Genomic DNA, 19,906 nt, shown 5'->3' with positions numbered 1-19,906 from the left:
TCTTTTGGATCGAGGGCTAGTGAAAATGTAGTGAATCAGTGATTTGGTAACATGGAGATGATCGTACTGCAGGATTATCGGACATCAGATTTAGACCAAACTTTGTTGACCCCGCTACAGCCATCAGCGTCTGGCACAATCCCAGCAATATGCATACAACAAGAACCTAACACTATTGATGAACAATAAGATCACCCTATCAGGGACAATACACCGTGTTGGATCCCAATATTATAGCACAAGTTAAAAATTTATAATTGCAGTGGTCAACATAAAAAATTGGCATGTCAGATATAAGAACGATGAATCTACGTTTTGAGCCCGTGTTGAGGCCTTTAATCCATACAAATACACTAAAAATAAAGTTCATGTTCGCCAAACAATTCGTTTTACAAGGTAAAGCTTTATAGATACTAATAAACTTCAAAATGTGTTTCATGGTTACAAAGATGCCACCGATAAGTATCATCATGTAGGAAAAAGAATAGTTGTATGATTCAAATCCAGAACTTCTTGTGATTTGACGTAGGGGTCAGTTAATTTCCTGTAAACCTTGTTACTTTCACATTCAAAATAGATTTATCCCCTACTCACAAAAAAAAATACAAAAGAAAAGAACTCAAAAGATCTGTTCAGAATGTGTGTAGACATTTAAACTTTGTGCCTTTCCTGGGGTATTAGTAACTCCTCATAATCATCTACAACGACCTGTTGAAATCAGATGCAAAATTTAAGTATCAAATACCCCAGATATTAGGTATAATTGATAAGTTGAGACAGCTACCTCGTATCTGCTGACACCATATGTATACTCCACATACAACAGCTTAGGTTCTCCCGGACAGGGATCACAGAAGCCCATTATTCCCGATTTTTTCACACCTTCGTGAAGCTGCACAAACAGTACCAAGCCCAAAAAAACACACTCAACGTCCACAATTTTAACCTCTACTCCTAGTTAAAAGAAATGAATATTATAACAGATAAGGAATCAGAGATCTTGAGGATTACAGAGCAAAATAACTAAAATATATTGCAACATGAAGATGCCACTCCATTTGTTTGGCAGGTAATAAATTTTTTCTGTGTTAAAAGTTTCTTTTACATGACGAAATATGCTAAGGTACTGTCCATACTTGTACCGAAGAGGTAAATTGAAACTTCAAATCATTTTGAATAAAACAAGACAGCATAGAATATATATCATATTTAATCACTGGTCAATATCACGTGCAACATAAATATATATAGCGAGAGAGGCACGCGCGCGCGCGCAAACATACGCGCACACACACATGACCAACCTTGAGTTGCCCAGAATCATTAACAAGAAAATTTAGAGGTACTGTGACGTTTATGATTTGTGAAGCCATTTCATCTTCTGTTTCTTCCAATTTATGCCTATCAAACATGGCTTTACGATTTCCATAAAATGCCTTTCTAACAACCAATCCGTCCCTTTCTAACTGCTTGTTTCTTTTCCTATCAGCCACATTTTGTAACAGCTGCTGAGCTTTCTGAGCTGCAGCTCTTGCCTCTTGAACCTGCGCCGAGAAAACCAGAATAGAAAAACAAATGTCAGACAACATAGCTGCGATTTGAAATAAGATATGGAGGGAGAAGGCTAAAAGCTCCCGCAAAGACAAATCAGTGCTCAGTTAAAACAAAGCAAGCTATAAGATATACGACTCCGCTACCGAAGTAAGCTTTACAAGTTCCACCTGAATTGATCAAAGAATCATAGAACTAAACCAATGTGTTTTGTGCTACCAAAAGAGATACCATACTGAGAACCAACTGTTCCCTTACCCTAGCCACCACAAGACCTCGCTAGAGTGTGCAACACAAACTTCGGTCTCTCAATGGCTCTTGAATTGCAAGGATACATGATTTTTAAATTGTAAATAGAGATAACTTAATACCCATTTACCAACAAAAACACAACAATAACGTACCTGGCTTCGAGTCTTCTCAACATTCTCCAAAGCCTTCTCCTTTTCCCTTCTAAGATAATAAGGTTTGAGAACAAAGTTCTGAAAAAAACGGACATTATCAACAAGCATTTATATAATCCAACTAAACAAGTAAACAACTAAATATCCATAGAGGAAACATGATCAAGAAGTTCACATAAAATTTAAATCAACAAACCAAAGGACAATAAACATGACAAAATATATGTTAAAACTGGTCATCACATCCAAAATATGCTTGCAGGCATGACACCATGATAACGATAGCACGCAACATGAGCTTAGTAGTAATTAAACATGTTTAAAGACATCCAATTGTCTTCTCACAAAAGATAGAACTGTCTTTACCATGCAGAGGTCAATTACATATGTTAGCATATTGCAACCACAAATTCCAAGAACAAAATCAAACAAACCATGGATGCTGAGATTCACTTCTCAACAAAGATATGATTTAACCTAGCTATTGATAAGTAGCCTAATAAGTTGAGAGAACAGCTCGAAGAGTTGACAGAAAATCTCAGCTAACAATGCTCAGACATAATTGGCTATTTTCACATCAATCCACAGGCTAAGCTAACCTTCAGTGTAAAATACAACGAAACTGGAAATACGAATGCTCCAGCAGCAAAGAGCAGATTCAAATCATCGGACAGCAATATCTGCACACAATGGTACATAATTAAATTTCATGAGACACGTTTGTGGATGATACCAACAAATAATAGAGGTCACTCAGATGATTAAAAAGATCAAGTTTAGATTGCTCTTATAGATAATCAAGTTAGCATGTCTCGGAGTCATTTGATCTGAGAAAGAACTAAAAAATGACACACTGGGCCAAATAAAATGGCATCCCTATTTCTCTTTCATGTTTACGTTCCACAAGAGTCACAGTAAATCTCTATTCAGAAAGTGCACAAGCTTATGTAGAAACCAAAAGAACTAGAATATAAACCACGAACACCACATGAGGTTGGCTATGTAATCACTTTAGCATTCAAAGAGACCAGAAATTAGGTAAACAACAATAATTAAAAACTGAGTCATTTATAGATCAATACACTGTTTGAGAAAGCACTTACAGGAACAATGAGCTTTTGTCCTCCACGATGCAATTCAAATTTCCAAAGAATTCCCTGTGGATGTAAAAACTAAGAATAAGTGATGGTGGGAAAATTTTGCTCAAAGTAGTTATGTAAGCTAGAAAAAAGTGCAAACAAAACTGAAATGTATGCCGCCAGTCAACTTTAATAACAGTGCCATGCAAATTTCCGACATCTTTAATGCTAAAAAAAAAGGTTGACTACACCTTAAAACGACAAAGTTTAACTGAAATGTATGCTAGTCATATGGATACCTGAATTCCAATAGAATACAACATTCGAATGGTACTGAACTTAGATATCTTTCTTCCACCTCCAATTTCAAATGCAAGTGCACCACTGCAAACATATAGAGGACGACAAAAGCTTGATTTACAGAGCTGGTACAGACTTCAGCATATATATATATATATTTATTTATTTATTTATATTCCAAAAAACCGTGACAAGATTTATTCTGAATGTCTAAATACTAATTAAAAACGAGAACAAAAATGAATAAATTCATTGTGAACTTAACATAGTTTCTAGCTCGAAGAGGCGTTGAAATTTATTTATGGGAAATATCATTACATACATTGTAGCACTTGCTGGACAAATGACGATCTATTAATTTTGTATCTGTAATGTGGTCAAGAACGAAGCAACAATATTTATTTATTATTGTTGGGAGCAATAATTGCCCTTAAAGGTAACGACCGGAAGATGACGTTTGGGACATTGTACTGTTTAAAAACAATTGAGTTAGAACATTACTACCAGCTATTACACATGGTAAAACATCAAAGACTCGATACTACAACCGGTATTAGTGCCAAAGTCTTCGACCATCAAGAGTTGCAAGTTTGTGCACTTATTGAGAGAGAGAACAATGGAAACAATAATCAACCCCTGTTGTCATAGCTATTGAAACGTAGCACTTCAACTGTTATATAATTTTAAAAATCGGGATACATGGTTAAAATTATCTATAGCTTTTCATAATGTAAAATATTGGATGAGTAGGCAACAAAGACCCAATCAAGTTGTTGGGCCTCATTTAGATAAGTATTCTCGGGGATCACATCAATAGGTAATACATTATCATTTATTTTTTATGAATACTTATATGAAGTATTTTTCCGAGAAAATTTAATGTTGCTTTCAATTCTTGACGAGTCCATACACTCTTTTGTTTCGTGATAATTTGATATCAAAAGTTAACTTATGTTTTTTTCCATTATAAGGATCTATAAACACATATATGTTTCAAGTAGCAAAAAGAATGTTGACGTACATTTCCCTAAGTTAATTCTAATTTCTCCTGGTTACTTCTTTTTAAAATGGCTATTTATCTGACAAAGAGTTAAGATTAGCGGAGAAATTCATAACAACAAGTTGATCTTCTTTTGAATTCTTCTAAGATAGCTTATTGATTGCATTAACTAAAGGAAAGCTGATCCTGACCATCTATTTTGATTCCAAAATCCAAAGAGAAGATTTTAATTGCTTGACCAGAGATTTAGAAGAAAAAAGCTCAAATGTTTCACGAACATGCTGCAGTCAAATGTACATGAACATTGGCGGTTTAGCAATTGAAATGGAGAGAGTGAAATAACCATGAAATAGCATCAAACATTCAAGAGTTCAAACAAACAAAAGTAAAAGACACCTTCCCACTGTGCCTGCAACGCGTCCATGTGACTTTGAGGAAAAGCGGTGAGTGTATTGAGCAGTTGCACCAAATGAGCTTGCGCCAAGCTACAAGATCGGATAATGAGATAAGTGCTAAATTAAGAATGAAACAGCGCTCGTTTATTGTAATCCGTAGTAATGTTGGTAGAGCATACGATGAAATCACATATAAATGAAGGGATCATGAAATTGCCTCTTCTATATCAATAAGGAAAAATGGATGCAAATAATTCAATACCGACTTTTAATTGATTAAGAATTATGCATTACCTACTTAGAAATATATAAATTGAAAACAAACACAAACAATTGAAATTTAAAAGCAATGCTACCTTAAGCTCTCCGGAAGCAGACATTTTTTCCGCCTTCTTTCGCCATCCAACACCTATGGAAGACTCAGAACCTAAAGCAAGCTGAATCTGTGAGACAAAAAAGGGACAGAAAGGAGTTACTTGTAAAGTGGGAGAGAAATAAATTTTAAGGTTAAAAATAGTTGGTATTGTTTGAAAAGTTCATTGGACATTGAGCAACCAAAATATGACAAAGGTAATACAAACATAAAGCTCCGTTCCCGATTCCCATGCACGCATTGCATGAATGAACAAGTTGTGTTGGTTCTATATCGACTCCATAAGAAATTGTGCAGTGGATCTCCCGACTAATGGACTAATCTTTTAGGTTTGAGCGCCCCTCTTGAACTTATGTATCTAACATTAATTCTTTTGTTGAAAATCGACACACCAGAAGCAGAAGCCTTAGAAAGGCCAACAATCAGGTCAATATCGATAATGTGACCCATGTTCACATTATAGATTATTAGTTGTTAATAAGAAGAAGAAGATGAAAACCGACACAGCAGGAGCCTTTGAAAGGCCTACAATCAGGTCAATATCGATTATCGATAATGTGACCCAATGATAAGAGAATTGGATAATAAAAGAAAATTCTCATTTTCATACAGATTAAAAATTATAGCAGTACATGTATATATAAATGTAACCACAAGTACAATGTATTAGAATATTTATTCACAATAAAACTAATATAATCAACTAAAGATCTTTCAATTCCAAGAATTATCACAAGTTCCTGAAAGACCACAAGCACTAATGCATATTTATCACTGCATTGCAGGAATAACAACGTAATATAGAAAATTCTAACATTTCCATTTGTTGTCTCTGACAGTTGACGGGTCCAGGTGTTAGATAGATTCAATGAGCCATCTTTCAGAGACATGGTAACACCCGCTGTTGCTGTAGAGTGAATAGACAACTGGCTGCAAAAAAATAAATAAAGTACAGGTTAGTGAGTGAAAATACTTTCACCTAAGAAGATACAATATACCTATTGGGTAAAGACATAACCCCACCGTGAAGTTTGAATTCCTAATAGTGATTGCAAACCTAAGGATCCCATTAGTTCTACAGAAGAAACAGGAGATAATTGATGCCTAAAGACAGCTGTGGCACCACCACCCCCAGAATATCCTTTAACCGCCAAATTTCCACCAATAGCAATAGAATTAGATTTGGATATTTGAGATTGAACTTCACTAGCCATAGCCATCCTGACATTCAACATGAACATTAACAGAGGATGAGAAAAAAGAAAGATAATGAAAGGAATGTGCAGTTGGAATCTCCAGCTGAGAATGCAACTAAGACTGGATATAAACACAAGGCTGTTTCCATGTTTAATTTTTTTATGCAGTTGAAACTAGCAGAGAAAGTTAAGCTATTGAATCTTAGGGTTTTTAAGACAAATGATCAAAAGAACAGTTAGATGACAGAACATCTGAATTTGAGAGACCACATAGGCACATGCTTAAGGAGAGAAAATCATCGGTCATGCAAATGCCCAATTTCTAGAACAGCTTGGCCATTTATGAAGAAAGGAAGAACAGCACCAATGTGATAATATATTATTATATGCTGCATGTCATACTATGCATTATAGTTCATGCAAGGTAAAAGTTTCCCGAAAACAAGCTAGCCAAAACAAAACATCATAACATTTAAATTGAAAGCCAATGAGGATTTAGAGAACAAAGGTTGTACCCTTTCATAATGCCATCACCATCTAAAAATTCAGGCAATGACAAATTAGCCAGAATAGAGCCAGATGTTCGTACATGTGCAGAGAGCTTTTCGTGATCTCTCTGACGCTTCAGCCTCTCAAGCTCTTCCTTGATCTCCTCGACTTTGTTAAGTCTAGGGCCAAGCTCAAGGCCAGACGTCAATCCCTCCATTCCATATATATCGTATATCAACCTTTTATTTTCATCAGTTAAAATCTCATAAGCTTCACATATTCGTTGAAAGTTCTCCGTAGCAATTTCCTTCATCTGAAAAACAATTAACCAGAGCATATCTTGATGCACAGCAAAAACAAAAAGCTTAATCAGGTTAAACAATAAATAATGTTACATATCGGGCACGTTATTCAGTGAAAGAATCTAATGTTACTGATCATGAGTTTCAAGGAATTTCGTTGGTTCAGGAAATAGCTGTCAAGCACGCAAAAGCTACGCCGCGCGCCTAGGAGATGACATCTTGGTGTTTTCCGGTAACGGCGTGCCATTTTTTTCCTTTTAAATCATCTAGTCAAAATTCTTGTTTTATAGGTAATGAATATTGCCTTACTCATGTGAAAATCCTGGTTCATCTAATGACTATATGTTTCTACCATTGTCTCCTGTACATCCACGAGTTTTTTTATGGCTAAAGTCAAAGACTGTAGGTATTAAGGAAAAACCCAGCCAAGTGATTCAATCCACTGTCTTGAGTTAGATTAGGAGCATACCTAGGTTATTAGATCCTTCCACTTCATTGATAAAAAGCCAGAGTGCCTTGATGCACCTAGGCATTTGATTCCCAGTGAAAAAAAATTCATATTTTCACCGTATAAGTTTACACCCTCTAGACGAAAATCTAAGTGTTATAGCATTCTAACACTAACATACTACACTGTCATCCGTTAAAACAAATCATCGAGTTCGTCTCACAAAATCAATGATACAATCTGACTAAATATCACAAGAAATACGAGGAAACAATCGATATTTGCAAATAAAAAAGAGTGAGCTGTTCTGTACTTGGGAAGCTTGGTATTTATCAGGATGATAAACTTGAGCCCATTGACGATAAGCCCTTCTGATTTCTTCGTCAGATGCTTCAGGTGAAATGTGAAGCAACGCATACAGTTCTCTGCTGTTGGGTTCCTCATTTCGCTCCTTCATGTCTTCAATTCACTGTGAATCGGCGAGGGGTTTAGGGTTTTAGCTGGAAGATGTTATGTTAATTGTCCCCAAATAAAATAGTTACTGGCGCCACTCACTCGATTCACCGTAGTTCAGAATCGCGGCTCATGCGATTTTGGCTTTGAACGAGCAGGGTTTTTTACCCCGGCCCGGCCCGGCCCGGTCCCTTCTTTATTATAAAATTAATATTCTATTATTTTATTATTAAAATTAAAAACCTAATGATATTTTTATATGAAATAAATTAAAAATATTCATAATAATGTTAATAATAATAAATATTATTATAAAAAATCTGGATGAACAAAATTTCAATTTAAGAGAAATGCACTATATAATCGATTTAATTCGAAAATGTTTTGATTGATACGGAAATCCAGATTTTTAAGAAATTAATTTATTCGTTTTGATTTTAGTTAATTTCATAAAATATCGGTTGAACCGAATAAACCAAGTATCTAAATACAGTTGAATAGTTTTGTGTTAGAGTTTTTAAATAAAATTAAAAAAATATATATTATTTTTAATGGAATGGTTTTTACTAACCTATAACTGCTAAATTCTTCATAAGAAACACAAAAACTATGCCCATTTTAAATCAATTATTTTTGTCAATAAACAAATTAACCAAATTGTTTTAAATAAAACTAACAATAGTAATTGATAATACTCGAGAAAAAAATCAGTAGAGTTAGTGCTGAATTACAAAGCTAGGAGCATTCGTCTCTTTGCAGATGTTGCTCGAGATTAAATGATCAGTATTCTAAAAAAAGGTAGGTGGACGACCACCCACCGTCTAGAATCTAGGAGCTTAGGCAACATTTAGGAGGTTTTTCTTTTTTTATTAAATACTTAATTTTTTATATGTCACTATATTTCTCCAATAATTCATTATATTAGATTTAAAGTCAAAATCAATGGGGTATCATCCACTTTATCCCATACAAATTGTCTAAAATTATGCCAAACAATATTTTTTAAAAAAAAATTACATAAATTACATTAGGCAACCGCCTAGATGGATTTAAAAATCGGGACGGTGGATGACCGCCCAGCATCTAGGAGATTATCCTAGACAGCGCTATTTAGAACACTGAAAAATGACTGAGGATTTATGCAGACATGAACTGAGCCCTAATGGCCGACATCTGAAAATTGGATTCCTAGGTGTTAAAGAATATATTTTTACCATAAATTTTGGTGATTGACAAAATAACAATATCAAGCTTTCACAATAACATGTCTTTATATTATTTTTTATTTCAAATTTCCGACCGCTGATGTAATATGCAACCGTTCAAGTGACATATCAAGTCTAGTTGCTCCATTGCTTTATTCTTCACCAACGACATATCTTTTATTTTCTGACTGACTCGCATTAAATAAAAACCGTTATTATCCAACTGTTGGTTATAATATGTGCAAAACAAAGTGGATACTTTACTTCCAACTATTCTGACACTGTCAGTTATAGTGTACGAAATATCTTAGACAAATGTCGATATGGCAGAAAGTTTTTCTAAAATGTCAAAAGTCAAAACAGTTTTTCAGAAGGTATAAGCTATAAATTGAAAAAGTAAATAATCATTTAATGATATGTACTTCGTCTGAAAGAGATAAGTCAATTATGTCGGGAATTGTTACAAGTGGTCGTTGAAAAGCTTTATCTGACCTTCGGAAGCTTCCAATTATTTATAAATGCGGATTCAGCTTCAAGAAACATCTGATATACAACTCTTCCACATCTTTTTATCTACATTATCAATATTTCTGAGTATTCCTACAAGAAATATTTTCAAGTTTGCTCAACATATCACACGCTTATCAGAATCATACCAAATCATCAATTATCATTTTGTGCATCACCAACAACTCAAGTCATCAAGTCTGACCATTAGATTTTGTGTTTGGTGTCTGGATTGTTCTTAAATATCTAGATTCTAGAAGTGTAAAGTAATAACTAAGAATTTCATATTGATAAGTCCTAACTGAAGTAGATTGTTACATGACGTTGTAAAACAAAAGTCTTTTAGTAGAAACCTTCATAAGTGAAAGAAGGGAACATATGAGTTTTATCTCGAACATCTATAGAAATATTTGTGTTAAATTACGCACTTATATTCCTGCAAATCTCATTTTAATCTCTTTATTGTTAAATTGTCAAATATAATATATCATTTATCTAGTCGGATCATTTTCGCACTTACACATTTCAAGAACAAACTATTGTAGTTCATTTAATCGTAAAATATTTTAAAAGTGTTTATTCATACCATCTAAACACATTTTCGATCGCAACAATGGACATACTTAAATAACAACTTCGTGAATGGTAGGTGGAATAGTTTTCTGGATTGACCACTGTGGCGACCCAAACTTCGCCACATAATCATACAACATGTGACGTCATATGCATAAAAATTTTCTTTTCGACAACGTAATAATATAATGCATATACGACAAAATAGTGCAATCACCACACTATCTACGTCAGTGCAGCAGAAACAATATAATAAACACATACACACAACTCAAATAAGACAATAAATTATATTGTCTCTATCTACTATCAACTACAGGACTGTTTGACTAGACACACCTAATCCTTCACCTCTATCATGTCTCACAGCATAATCCTGTGACCTGTCCAACAGAAACAGCCCCAAAGGGTGAGCATACACAACAATCATCATCGTAATACATAACATTTATATTAACAACCACATAAGATATAACAGAAATGATAACAGAAATACCCCCTTTGCCGTTTCTGGACAATCAGCCATTAACAACCTCAACAACATCACACTGCAACAATAACATCGACGATACGTCGCACCCCAACTCCGGCGACAGCAATATCGTCGAACGAACAACAACATCGACGATACATCGCACCCCAACACCGGCGACAGCAATATAGTCGAACGAACAACAACATCGACGATACGTCGCACCCCAACTTCGGCGACAACAATATCGTTGAACGAACAACATCAACGTGACGTCTCCCAACAACGACAGCCAACAACATCAACAATAATAAACAACAACAAATATACTATCAAATCACCCATATCCAGTGATTTACCATCGTTCAACACAATAGTATTCATCAATACTAAACAATAACAACATATGCTCGTACGTCAACACGTACCTGATAATCGAGTATATATATCAAATCTGGCTACTTCTTTGATCCTGAGGCTTGTGATGTATCTAAATAATTCAACAATAATTATCAGATCATTGTCACCGTATCAACATAGTTATAACAGCCTCAATATATATAACATCAAATAGCCCAACAACGATTAATTCAACAAAATATAAAACTCGATTATAAATTCGTATTGTTCAACAATTTAATATTCTGGTGTTTTTAATTCACAACACTACCATCAAATACACCCTAATTAATTAACTTCAAATAATAGGCTATTTTATAACATCCGTCAAATTACGAAAATTTATATCAACGTGTAGCCTATACTTAGTAGACTCCGAATATATAATCAGAATTAATAACAACTGATAAACAACTCTCCAATCTCAATCCAACGATTAAAAAACCCTAATTATAACAAATTAGGAATAATTCAAAATAACACCACTATAATCTTCTCTGCTTCGTTAAAATCATACACTATTCAACAATCTTCAATTTCAGTATGATTTAACAATTTATCGGATTTATTTCAAAAATCGACGAATTTCAAACATCACCAAAAATATGAAATTTATACCTCAAATCGAAGACCTCGTGTCAACGATCCCAAAACTGAAGTCGGTTCGTCGATTGGATAAACCGATAAGTCGCACGATCGAAAAGAAAAATCGAAACTTATTTCTCTTTCTCCCATCACGTTTCTGTTCCTTTCTCTGTGAAATGAGATTCATCACCGTGCAAATTTTTCACATTTATCTTGTTTTTTTTTAAAAAAAATATTATATTATATTATATTAATATAATAATATAAATATAATATTTAACATTTTAACACCGGTATATCCCTTTGGACCGGTCAAACGATCAAATTTTTCAAAACTCAAAACATGGAACTTCTATATCTTTGAGTTTTCTACGTTATATCCAAATTTCAAATCATTTGGACTTCATATGACCAAAATATGTCATATTTCATTCTTTAAAAATCATTAATTATTTAGCAATCTCATATTACTAAATCAACAAATTGTGATATTTACTTCAGGCATTACATTTCTACCCCTCTTAAATGAATTTCGACCCCGAAATTAAGTAAAAACAACAATAACATGCGTAAATAAAGATACGTCATATCATCAGAATAAGTAGGGGTAGAGCTCTCTCTTATGCCGCTCTGTCTTCTAAGTGGCCTATTCGACACCTCTATGCTCCCACTGAACCTTCACCATCGGTATAAGCTTACTACGAAGCTTCCGTTCAGATCGATCCAAAATACAAACTGGTCTCTCAACAAAAGACACATCAGGATCTAACTGAACTTCAGAAATATCTAACACATGTGAAGGATCCGGCTCATACTTCCGCAACATCGACACATGAAACACATCATGAATACCAGATAAAGATGAAGGTAGAGCCAATCGATAAGCCGAAGTGCCTATCCGCTGCAATATCTCATACGGTCCAACATATCTCGGTGCTAACTTTCCTTTCATACCAAATCGTACTGTGCCACGAAAATGAGAAACTTTCAAAAATACTCGATCGCCCTGCTGAAACTCTAAGGGTCTTCGTCTATCTTGAGCTGCTTTCAATCGCTGCTGTATCAACTTTACTTTATGTTCCATCTCATGAATCATATCAGGACCTGTGACAGCAGCTCGATCAACATCATCCCTAGTATAAAGGAGATCTACAACGTCTCCCATACAATGCTTCAAATGGAGGCATCTGAATACTACTCTGATAACTATTGTTATATGCAAACTCCACTAATGGAATAGATGACTGCCAAACAGATTTAAAATCCATAACATAAGCACGCAACATTTCCTCCAGCATGTGAATAGTACGCTCAGTCTGACCATCTGTCTGGGGATGATAAGCTGTACTCAATCTCAACTCTGTCCCCATCGCAGTCTGCAATCCTTCCCAAAAATGAGAAGTAAATCGAGGATCTCTATCAGATATAATAGACACTGGAATCCCATGCAACCGTACAATCTCTCGTATATACAACTGTGCCATCGTCAAGTACGTACTACTCATGCTATAGGGTATAAAATAGTGCAACTTTCGTCAATCGATCAACAATCACCCAAATAGCATTAATAGTTCCAGTAACTTCTTGGCAAATGAGTCACAAAGTCCATCGATATGTGCTCCCATTTCCAAGTCGGTACTTCTAAACTCCTCAATTCACCTCCCGGTCTTCTCCTCTCAGCTTTGATCTGTTGACAATTAAGACATCGACGTACAAAATCAATAACATCACGTTTCATTCCCTTCCACCAAAACTGAGAACGTAGATCCTTATACATCTTCTTGCCACCAGGATGGATATAATATCGACTACAATGTGCACGCCGCAACAGACCCTGGCGCAACTCAGATATATTATGAACTACCCATCTATCATTCATCCTCAATCTGCCATCATCAGCCACTTTAAAACGAGTATCTTGTTTCTGAGAAACTAACTCCTTCCATTGCTGAACTCTCTCGTCTGTCATCTATGCATCACGAATACAACCATATATATCAGGTTCAGCTAATAAGGTAGATACCTGGATAGGAGTCGTCGAGATATCAAAATTATATCCCAAGGAACAACAAGACATCATCATAGCTGATAAACGACTCACATCCTCTGCAGTACAACTCACTTTACGGCTCAATGCATCAGCTGTAAGATTGGCTCGACCAGGATGATATTCAATCTCACAATCATAATCCTTCAGCAAATCTAGCCATCGTCTCTGTCTCATATTCAACTCTGTCTGTGTAAACAAAAATATCAAACTCTTATGATCAGTATAAATCGTAAACGAGGTACCATATAAATAGTGTCGCCATATCTTCAAGGCAAAGATAATGGCTGCCAACTCCAAGTCATGCACATGGTACCTTGTTTCGTGTGGTTTCAGCTTGTCTCGAGGCATATGCCACAACATGTCGATCCTGCATCAAAACACATCCTAAACCATGTAAAGATGCATCAGTATAAACAAAAAACCTCTCATTTTCTGTAGGGATTGACAACACCAGGTGCGGTCGTCAGTCGGTGCTTCAACTCCTGGAAACTCCTTTCACACGCTTCAGACCACTGAAATCGCACACCTTTCTGAGTCAACTGTGTCAAAGGTCTAGCCATCTCTGAAAATCCCTCGATAAATCGACGATAATAACCTGCTAAACCCAAGAAACTACGGATCTCTGGTACAGATGTAGGTGCAGACCACTGTAACACGGCTTCGACCTTCGTTGGATCAACAGAAATCCCATCTCTCGATATAACAGTGACCCAAGAAGACCACTCGATCCAACCAAAACTCACACTTACTGAGTTTGGCATACAACTGTCTATCTCGCAACACCTGTAACACTGAACGCAAGTGCCCTGCATGCTCAGCCTCACTCCTGGAATATATCAATATATCATCAATGAACACAATAACAAATCGATCAAGATAAGGCCTGAAATACCCTATTCATCAAACTCATGAACACATCTGGAGCATTCGTCAACCCAAACGGCATAACTAAAAACTCATAATGCCCATATCTGGTCCTGAATGTTGTCTTCTGAATATCCTCCTCTCTAACTCGTATCTGATGATATCCTGACCTCAAATCAATCTTCGAATACACTGATGTTCCCTGCAACTGATCAAACAAATCATCAATACTAGGGAGGGGATATTTATTCTTGATAGTTACCTTATTCAGCTATCGATAGTCAATACAAAGCCGCATCGTCCCATCTTTCTTTCTCACAAATAAGACTGGTGCACCCCAAGTCGATACACTAGGACGAATGTATCCTTTGTCCAACAAGTCCTGTAACTGGGCTTTTAACTCTCTCAACTCTGCCTGGTGCCATTCTGTAAGGAGTACGAGAAATAGGGGAAGTATCTGGCATCAACTCAATCCCAAACTCTACCTCACGAACTGGTGGGAAGCCTGGAATCTCATCAGGAAATACATCGACAAACTCAGCAACTATAGGTATCTCTTCTATTCTCACCTCTTTCTTCTTCTCTGTCACATCTATAGCATAAATAAGATAACCCTCATGTCCATGCTCCAATAACCGAGACATCCGGATGGCAGATACCAACGGAACACGGGGACGAGAACACTTCCCATAAAATGTCCAATGCTCTTTCTCATCTGTATAAAAATATACTACTCGCTGATAACAATCAACAGTCGCACAATATCTCCTCAGCACATTAATTCCCATAATACAATCAAAATCAGTCATCTCTAGAATAATCATATCAGATCTCAGCTCATAACCCTCATAAGAAATAATACCATCTGATATCATAGATACAACTGATATATCAACTCAAGAAGGTGTCGAAACAGAAAGAGGCATAGACAATGGAGACGTGCGCATATGATGCTCAACCACAAACCTCTTCGATATAAATGTATGCGAGGCACTTGTATCAATAAGAATATAAGCAGGATAAGAACACAAATAACACTTACCCGCTATCATCTCCTCTCGTGCCTCCTCTGCCTGCTCCCGGGTCAAAGCATACACCTATGCCTGAGGCGGACCAGCTCTCTGCATACGTGGCTATCCTCCAGAAGTTCGCGGTGTAGACTGCTGAGGTTGTCGTCCTCCTCCTCTCCCTGAGGATCTACCTCTATCACTACTGGGCTCTCGATGTCCCTCATTACTAGGACACTGTCTGGCTATATGGCCCACACCGCCACACTCAAAACAGGTGATATCGGTTTGTGTACACTGTCTGATCAGATGAGGTCCCCCACAACGAAAACATCTCACTGCTCTGGACTCTCTTCTCTTCCTCTGAACAGACTGAGAACTGCCCCCACGACTCTCAACACGTCGTGAATCAAATCAACGCTTCCCAGATGATGCCGAAAAAGAAGATGAACCCTTCTGATATTTAAAAGATTGTCCCTTGTGGTCGCAATGACTCCCTAGTCGTCTCTGATAAACGTCCATGAGCCCCATACTCCTGCATCACCAACTCAGCCATCTCAGCTCTCGTCACTGCATCCTCAAATGATACTGGGTTGTTCGATTGCACACGATCAAATAACTCTAACTTCAACCCTTTCAAGAAATGCCTCATCTTAGCATGAACATTCGTAGCAATATGTGGCACATATTTCAGCAATGCAGAATATCGAGTCTCATACTCAGCAACAGACATACTACCCTGTCTCAAATCATCAATTTCTTTCTCTTTCTTTTGTCTAGGCTGCTATAGAAAAATATTTATCTAGAAAACGAGACCGAAACACATCCCATCAACAGTACGGCCCTGAGCTTTCAATCCGGCCTCAGTCGTCTGCCACCACAATAGTACATTCCTCGAAAGATGAAATGTAGCCAATCGTAACCAAGCAGACCTAGCACATAGAGCGGTCACAAATATCTGTTCTATCATCTCAATCTACTTCTCGGCTCACTCACCAGTCTCAGAACTATCAAATCTCGGCGGAAGATAACTGCTGAACTGTGCCAAAGTCACCTCACCAGGCAATAAAGGCTGATCTGCAGGTGCCTGTCCCATAGGAGGATGTGGCAATGGATTCATCTGTCCAAACCCACTGTCAACCTCTTCTGTTTCCTCGTGTGGATGTACCTGTTCTCTAGCTGCCATCACTGGAAATCAAATTATTAATCATATCATTTAACAATTACAATCCAGTAATTATCATCACACCTTTCGCACGAAAGCACACGCAACTAAAAAACAATCAATCATATCGAGAAATCATCAATAACAAGTCAAATGCACAGACACACGCAGATAATATCGTCATCCAACTCCCTCATCACAAACCCAACTCCTAACCATCCCAGACATCTAACATATGCTCTGATACCACCAATTGTGGCGACCCAAACCTCGTCACGTAATCATACAACATGTGACGTCATATGCATAAAAATTTTCTTTTTGACAACGTAATAATATAATGCATATACGATAAAATAGTGCAATCACCACACTATCTACGTCAGTGCAGCAGAAACAATATAATAAACACATACACACAACTCAAATAAGACAATAAACTATACTCTCTCTATCTACTATCAACTACAGGACTGTTTGACTAGACACACCTAGTCCTTCACCTCTATCATGTCTCACAGCATAGTCCTGTGACCTGTCCAACAGAAACAGCCCCAAAAGGTGAGCATACACAACAATCATCATCGTAATACATAACAATTATATTAATAACCACATAAGATATAACTGAAATGATAACAGAAATTCCCCCTTTGTCGTTTCTGGAAAATCAGCCATCAACAACCTCAACAACATCACACTGCAACAATAGCATCGACGATACGTCGCACCCCAACTCCGGCGACAGCAATATAGTCGAACGAACAACAACATCGACGATACGTCGCACCCCAACTTCGGCGACAGCAATATCGTTAAACGAACAACATCAACGTGACGTCTCCCAACAACGACAGCCAACAACATCAACAATAATAAACAACAACAAATATACTATCAAATCACCCATATCCAGTGATTTACCATCGTTCAACACAATAGTATTCATCAATACTAAACAATAACAACATATGCTCGTATGTCAACACGTACCTGATAATCGAGTATATATATCAAATCTGGCTACTTCTTTGATCCTGAGGCTTGTGATGTATCTAAATAATTCAACAATAATTATCAAATCATTGTCACCGTATCAACATAGTTATAACAGCCTCAATATATATAACATCAAATAGCCCAACAACAATTAATTCAACAAAATATAAAACTCGATTATAAATTCGTATTGTTCAATAATTTAATATTCTGATGTTTTTAATTCACAATACTACCATCAAATACACCCTAATTAATTAACCTCAAATAATAGGCTATTTTATAACATTCGTCAAATTACGAAAACTTTATATCAACGTGTAGCCTATACTTCGTAGACTCCGAATATATAATCAGAATTAATAACAACTGACAAACAACTCTCCAATCTCAATCCAACGATTAAAAATCCCTAGTTATAACAAATTAGGAATAATTCAAAATAACACCACTATAATCTTCTCTACTTTGTTAAAATCATACACTATTCAACAATCTTCAATTTCAGTATGATTTAACAATTTATCGGATTTATTTCAAAAATCGACGAATTTCAAACATCACCAAAAATATGAAATTTATACCTCAAATCGAAGACCTCGTGTCAACGATCCCAAAACTGAAGTCGGTTCGTCGATTGGATAAACCGATAAGTCGCACGATCGAAAAGAAAAATCGAAACTTTATTTCTCTTTCTCCCATCACGTTTCTGTTCCTCTCTCTGTGAAATGAGATTCATCACCGTGCAAATTTTTCACATTTATCTTGTTTTTTTTTTAAAAAAAATATTATATTATATTATATTAATATAATAATATAATATAATATACATTATTTAACATTTTAACACCAGGTATATCCCTTTGGACCAGTCAAACGATCAAATTTTTCAAAACTCAAAACATGGAACTTCTATATCTTTGAGTTTTCTACGTTATATCCAAATTTTAAATCATTTGGACTTCATATGACCAAAATATGTCATATTTCATTCTTTAAAAATCATTAATTATTTAGTAATCTCATATTACTAAATCAACAAATTGTAATATTTACTTCAGGCATTACTAACCACTCTAACGCTCAAGTCAAAGTATGACTAAAAAAAATACTCACAATGCAAGTGCACACAAAACGCGATAATAACTAAATTAATAAAGAAATACATAAAACTGAGTATTTATAAAAGAAAAGTAATGATGATCTTGATCGTAGAACCCGGAGACCTGATATGATCCGACATAGAATCATGCTTGCATCAAATGCTTCCTTAAATACCCATTAAATACTTCATTAAATAATATATTAAAAATTATTTTTTGTACTACAATCTAAGAGCCTTATCTCATTACTAGCTTCATCATGTTAACTTGAGTCTTGAGCCCAAATGTGCACCACCTGGTAAGCTCGTGATTGCAAATTAGGTCGACTCATACAACGTCAGCCAATCATTCCCCTATCATTCGAATAAAACCCTTATTCTCGAGACAAAAACCCCTATTTGGATCTAATTCCCTCTTTTCGTGTATATATATACTAGCATCCTCAAGAACACCCAACATCTTAGCTCATGTTTGTGTTTACCAATCCTTGAAACTCAGGCTTCGTGCCTATAACACCCACCAATGCGGGTGCTCTTATAGGCACGAAGCCTGAGTTTCAAGGATCGGTAAACACAAACATTATAACACCCACCACCTTCATCAAAAATTGTAGGGTCCACATGCCACATACACATTACATTAACACATCTATTCTCCCACATTCATTTTAACATTCGCACTCATTATTTGTAGGTCCCGTTGTCCACTCATTCATCTTATTCTTACTTTAAATTAAATAAATTCAATTTCAAATTTTTTAAGAAATTTAAATTATTATTATTTTATATTAATAATAATATGTTTTTATATATTTAGTACGTAAACTAATTTAATTTTATGAGTATCACTTATTTAAAATTAAAAATTTATTATAAACCTAAAATAAAACGAGACAACATATAATAATAAATAACACTTGCATAAAAATAAAAGAAAATAAATTAAACTTGAGAGAAGATGCAAAATACTAATTCAAAGATTGTTGTT

General features: G+C 35.8%; 1 protein-coding gene and 1 long non-coding RNA gene across 2 annotated transcripts; both read right to left on the bottom strand.

Moving 5' to 3' along the window:
- Window positions 1-326: 326 nt before the first annotated feature.
- Window positions 327-8,126, bottom strand: LOC142542798 (chaperone protein dnaJ 13). The gene is made up of 13 exons (XM_075649627.1): window positions 7,851-8,126; window positions 6,814-7,100; window positions 6,126-6,323; window positions 5,918-6,032; window positions 5,086-5,172; window positions 4,731-4,819; window positions 3,334-3,418; window positions 3,059-3,112; window positions 2,555-2,635; window positions 1,956-2,033; window positions 1,305-1,544; window positions 785-892; window positions 327-708 (listed from the first exon to the last, which is right to left on the bottom strand). The coding sequence occupies exons 1-13, from the start codon at window positions 7,992-7,994 to the stop codon at window positions 652-654; spliced, it is 1,623 nt and encodes a 540-aa protein (XP_075505742.1). The 5' UTR covers window positions 7,995-8,126; the 3' UTR covers window positions 327-651.
- Window positions 8,127-17,240: 9,114 nt separating this feature from the next.
- LOC142541489 (uncharacterized) lies at window positions 17,241-18,514 on the bottom strand. Its single transcript, XR_012819353.1, has 3 exons — window positions 18,401-18,514; window positions 17,811-17,872; window positions 17,241-17,352 (listed from the first exon to the last, which is right to left on the bottom strand). It is a non-coding gene; the product is annotated as an uncharacterized LOC142541489 (long non-coding RNA).
- Between the last annotated feature and the right edge of the window lie 1,392 nt (window positions 18,515-19,906).

The sequence above is a fragment of the Primulina tabacum genome, chromosome 4, assembly GCF_025594145.1.
Source record: "Primulina tabacum isolate GXHZ01 chromosome 4, ASM2559414v2, whole genome shotgun sequence".
NCBI classification, from domain to species: domain Eukaryota; kingdom Viridiplantae; phylum Streptophyta; class Magnoliopsida; order Lamiales; family Gesneriaceae; genus Primulina; species Primulina tabacum.
This window is presented reverse-complemented; position numbering and strand designations above follow the sequence as displayed.

Coding starts and splice junctions, on each gene's coding strand:
- LOC142542798 (XM_075649627.1), bottom strand. CDS start 7,994: ATGAAGGAGCGAAATGAGGAACCCAACAGCAGAGAACTGTATGCGTTG. Junction 7,101..7,850: donor ATAAATACCAAGCTTCCCAA/GTACAGAACAGC, acceptor ATTGTTTTTCAG/ATGAAGGAAATTGCTACGGA. Junction 2,034..2,554: donor CGTTGTATTTTACACTGAAG/GTTAGCTTAGCC, acceptor CGTTTTTTTCAG/AACTTTGTTCTCAAACCTTA.